The sequence below is a fragment of the Sinocyclocheilus anshuiensis genome, unplaced genomic scaffold, assembly GCF_001515605.1.
Source record: "Sinocyclocheilus anshuiensis isolate Anshui unplaced genomic scaffold, SAMN03320099.WGS_v1.1 scaffold453, whole genome shotgun sequence".
In the NCBI taxonomy this organism is placed as follows: domain Eukaryota; kingdom Metazoa; phylum Chordata; class Actinopteri; order Cypriniformes; family Cyprinidae; genus Sinocyclocheilus; species Sinocyclocheilus anshuiensis.
Window position 1 is genome coordinate 603,259 of NW_015537979.1, and position 3,396 is coordinate 606,654.

Consider the following 3,396-nt stretch of genomic DNA (forward strand, 5'->3'; position numbering starts at 1 on the left):
ATTAAAGCATGTCAACATATTCTGTTACACCAAATACACAAAATAATGATCTTTAAAATAGCATCATATGACCCCTTTAAAGGTAAATTTATCGAGCCACACAATTGTCATGGGAGATTTTCAGTGCACGGTTTCTCAGTGATTGCTTTCAAATGAAGTGTTCAGTTCAGTGTGTGCAATTCTCAAGGCTGAAATCCTTCTCGTAAAGAGGAAAACGTCATCTTTAGCACTTCAGCAGGCTGTTAAAAAGCAGGTGTGAACCTCTCGGTATCCTGGAGACCACCATGACTTCAGCATATGCTTATTCCTTTAAAGCCAAACTTTCATAGCATGGTCTATGTAAAGTCGTTCATACATTACATTACAAACATGCATTGGCTCTGGTTCGTAAGCCCCTTTCAAAATTTCTCATGAATTTTATTAGCATTTCTAGTGTATTTATTGGGCCTATTTAACATTTGATGCCAATCTACCATGTTCAGTAACGTATAAGTTATATAGCCTGAATTCCGGCAGAGAATGTGCGCTATTGTCCAGCTATAATATGAAAATTGTAGCCAGTAGCCATAAAATCATGATGTTTTTAACTATATTTTTTACTAGTTTTGTTCATACTCATATATTAATATCAATTGTATTATGTTTTTAGATGCAGACTGTCAAGTAAAATGCAGAATGTCAGTTAAAATTTGATCCAGCCCTAATATAATATAAATTCAACCACCTCTAACATGGGTCATGCTATTGACATTGCACAAAAAAAGTAGGCAGTGTAGTGATATAATCTCACATAAGTATTCAGTACTTTTGTACTGAAAAGTATTCAACTTTTGTCTTGAAATCTGATTGTTACATTATGAATGGAAATTATATCCCATTACATTTCTGAATGCTGAATATATGAAGCTATGGGACAAAGGGAAGTGTATTAAAAATATTTGTAGCCTGTAATACCAACATCAGCCACATGATAACCAAAACCCCAAAGGTCCCCTAAAAATCACTGTATAGTTTCCACACTACTTACACATATACTTTTGAATGGAACACTGAAGAAATCACCCAACACTGAAGTCATTGTCAGGACATTATCGTTGCTTCTAATGAAAGTCTGCCATACTTTCTTAAATTGTAATGAGAGGTAAGAGTGTTTTTTAGAAAACAAGGTACTGCATTTAATATGTGCGTATCTGAACAGCAGAAGTATTGTGTAAAGAATGATTTGTTTATAGTTAATACAAAGCTGAACCACTGAACATAAGTAGAGTCAGGCTAGTTTGCTAGTAATTTTGATTTATATATATAGACGCAGCCCCTTCCATAATGATTCCGCGAGGACACCAATATCAAATAACAGATCAGGGTTTGTTTGCATTAAAAACAGGAAATTCTTTCATGTTTTCAATCTTTCATGAAGGGACGATCTTACTTACAGAGTCTCGAGGCTGTGCAGTCCCTCAAAGCAGTTCTGTCCGAGGGTCCGGATCATGTTGTTATGAAGATGCCTAAACATGAAAACATTCATTAGGATTATAGTAGGCATCAAAACAAACCCTAGGAATGACACCTGCTTGGCTGTGTACATTGCTTCAAATAAACGTAAACCGGTGGTGGATGAGATATAAAATTAATCCACACTATCATTTCACTGCTTTGTAATTGAAAGAGTTTAAGATTCTTGTGGTGTCCTGTCAAAACAGGGCATGTGTTCCAACTTCCTCTTATTTCCTGGTTTCCGATCCTCACACTGACACATGCAAAATTGTCAGTGTGATTTAGTCAAATAGGACATGGTCCTGGATCAAGGTTTAGGATAAAGCTTAAGGTTGGGGTTAGGGGCTTTAAGAACATTCCTAATTCTCCCCTCTGATCGCAGGGACTGGATATATTTTGGGGTTAGCTACTTAGCATGTTGATCCAGGAAAACATCCTACTTGGTTTATTCATGTTGTGTGGAAGTAGATACTTACAGCACAACCAAGTTGGAAAGGTTCCTGAAGGCATAGTCTGGGATGTGGGTGATGCGGTTTAGGGCAAGGGTCATAGCCTGGAGTGAGGAGAGGTCGTTGAGGGCACTTACTGGGATCCCTGTCAGGGCATTGTCATCAAGCCACAAGTGTCGCAGGGACCGCATACCCGAGAGGGTCCTTTCTGGCACCTCCATAATCAAGTTGGCATCCAGACGCCTGTTTTTATTAGAATGAACAGAAGCAGATGTTTATTCCTGTAGACAGTTTATGTACGAAATTTAGGAGAAAATGTAGTCTTGTTCAACCAGGTGGTTCAAACTTTAACCTCAAATATGTGCATTGATTTCATGTCAAATTAGCAGGAGATATTAGTGAAAATGAGCAAAATTTTAAGGCTTTTACAGGACTGGTGTTATAGTGCTTTCCAAGTAGAAGAATCACTGAAGGAAATTTTGGAACCTATGTCATCAAGACACGATACACTACCCACCCTCCATAAACATATACTTGATGTTCTCCGCTAGCTTTTTTTATATTGAGGCCTGACCTGTTGTGACTCCAGCCCCACAGTGTTTGTGACCCAGTCAGTGGCAGCACTCCTTGTCCATGCAGTGTCCTGTCATGGAATCTTACTTCTTTCATTTCATTCATCAAACTTCCACGCCTTACAGAGGTGCATAAAAAAGATGAAGATAGGAGCCACCAAATGTGGCTAAACAGAAAGAGATACTGTGCTGTGGTCTGCGGTCACAACATTTCTGCTTTGACGATATCATAATTAAAGGATACTTTTGTTGCCTCTTTGTTTCTATCTTTTGTTCTTCTGGTGTAAGGATTGGCACCACTTCCTGAGTGATTTAGTATCTTTAGTTACTCCAGCATGGACTTGTTTAATGAGAGTTTTGGCAGGGTCGCCGCTCTGAATGTTTGATGAAACATCGGGAGCCCACAGTTGGAGTGCTATGCTTTGAGGATTTTTACATTTTTGAATTTAAAGCTTTTGGAGAGAGGGTGCTAAATCACAACAAGTGCGTTTCAGAGGATACAAAGAAAAGTTGTGCAATCACAGACCAGGCGTACAAGGGCTGCTGAGGCAAAGATTCCACTCTTGATCCAACCACTTGAAGGCATTTTGAAAATTGGCCATTCCTCTTTCCTTTTTCTTGCGCTCATATGGTGTAATAAAGCACCGATTGATAATTTGATGACTTTGCAGCATGGTGAGTTGATTTGGTTAAAGCCACCAAGCAATTGTTGCTCCACACTGACTGGAAGGCTTTAAGATGCTACTGAACAGTTTTTCTCTCTGATTTTTGGAAATTAAACAAAGAAACTGAGCTAAAGATAAAACCTCTGAGAAAAAAAAAAAACTTCAGAGGTTGCTGGAAATAATTGATAGTGCAGATGTTTGGATTCTTTCACAAAT

General features: G+C 38.4%; 1 protein-coding gene across 1 annotated transcript in view; it reads right to left on the reverse strand.

The window, feature by feature from the left end:
* Positions 1-3,396, reverse strand: part of LOC107673397 (leucine-rich repeat-containing G-protein coupled receptor 6-like) — a 31,868-nt gene that overhangs the window by 19,523 nt on the left and 8,949 nt on the right. Inside the window, exons 5-6 of the mRNA XM_016466976.1 lie at positions 1,971-2,216; positions 1,434-1,505 (exon numbers count right to left, since the gene is read on the reverse strand). Of these exons, the coding sequence (XP_016322462.1) occupies positions 1,434-1,505; positions 1,971-2,216 (318 nt within the window). The remainder of the gene's footprint in view (positions 1-1,433; positions 1,506-1,970; positions 2,217-3,396) is intronic.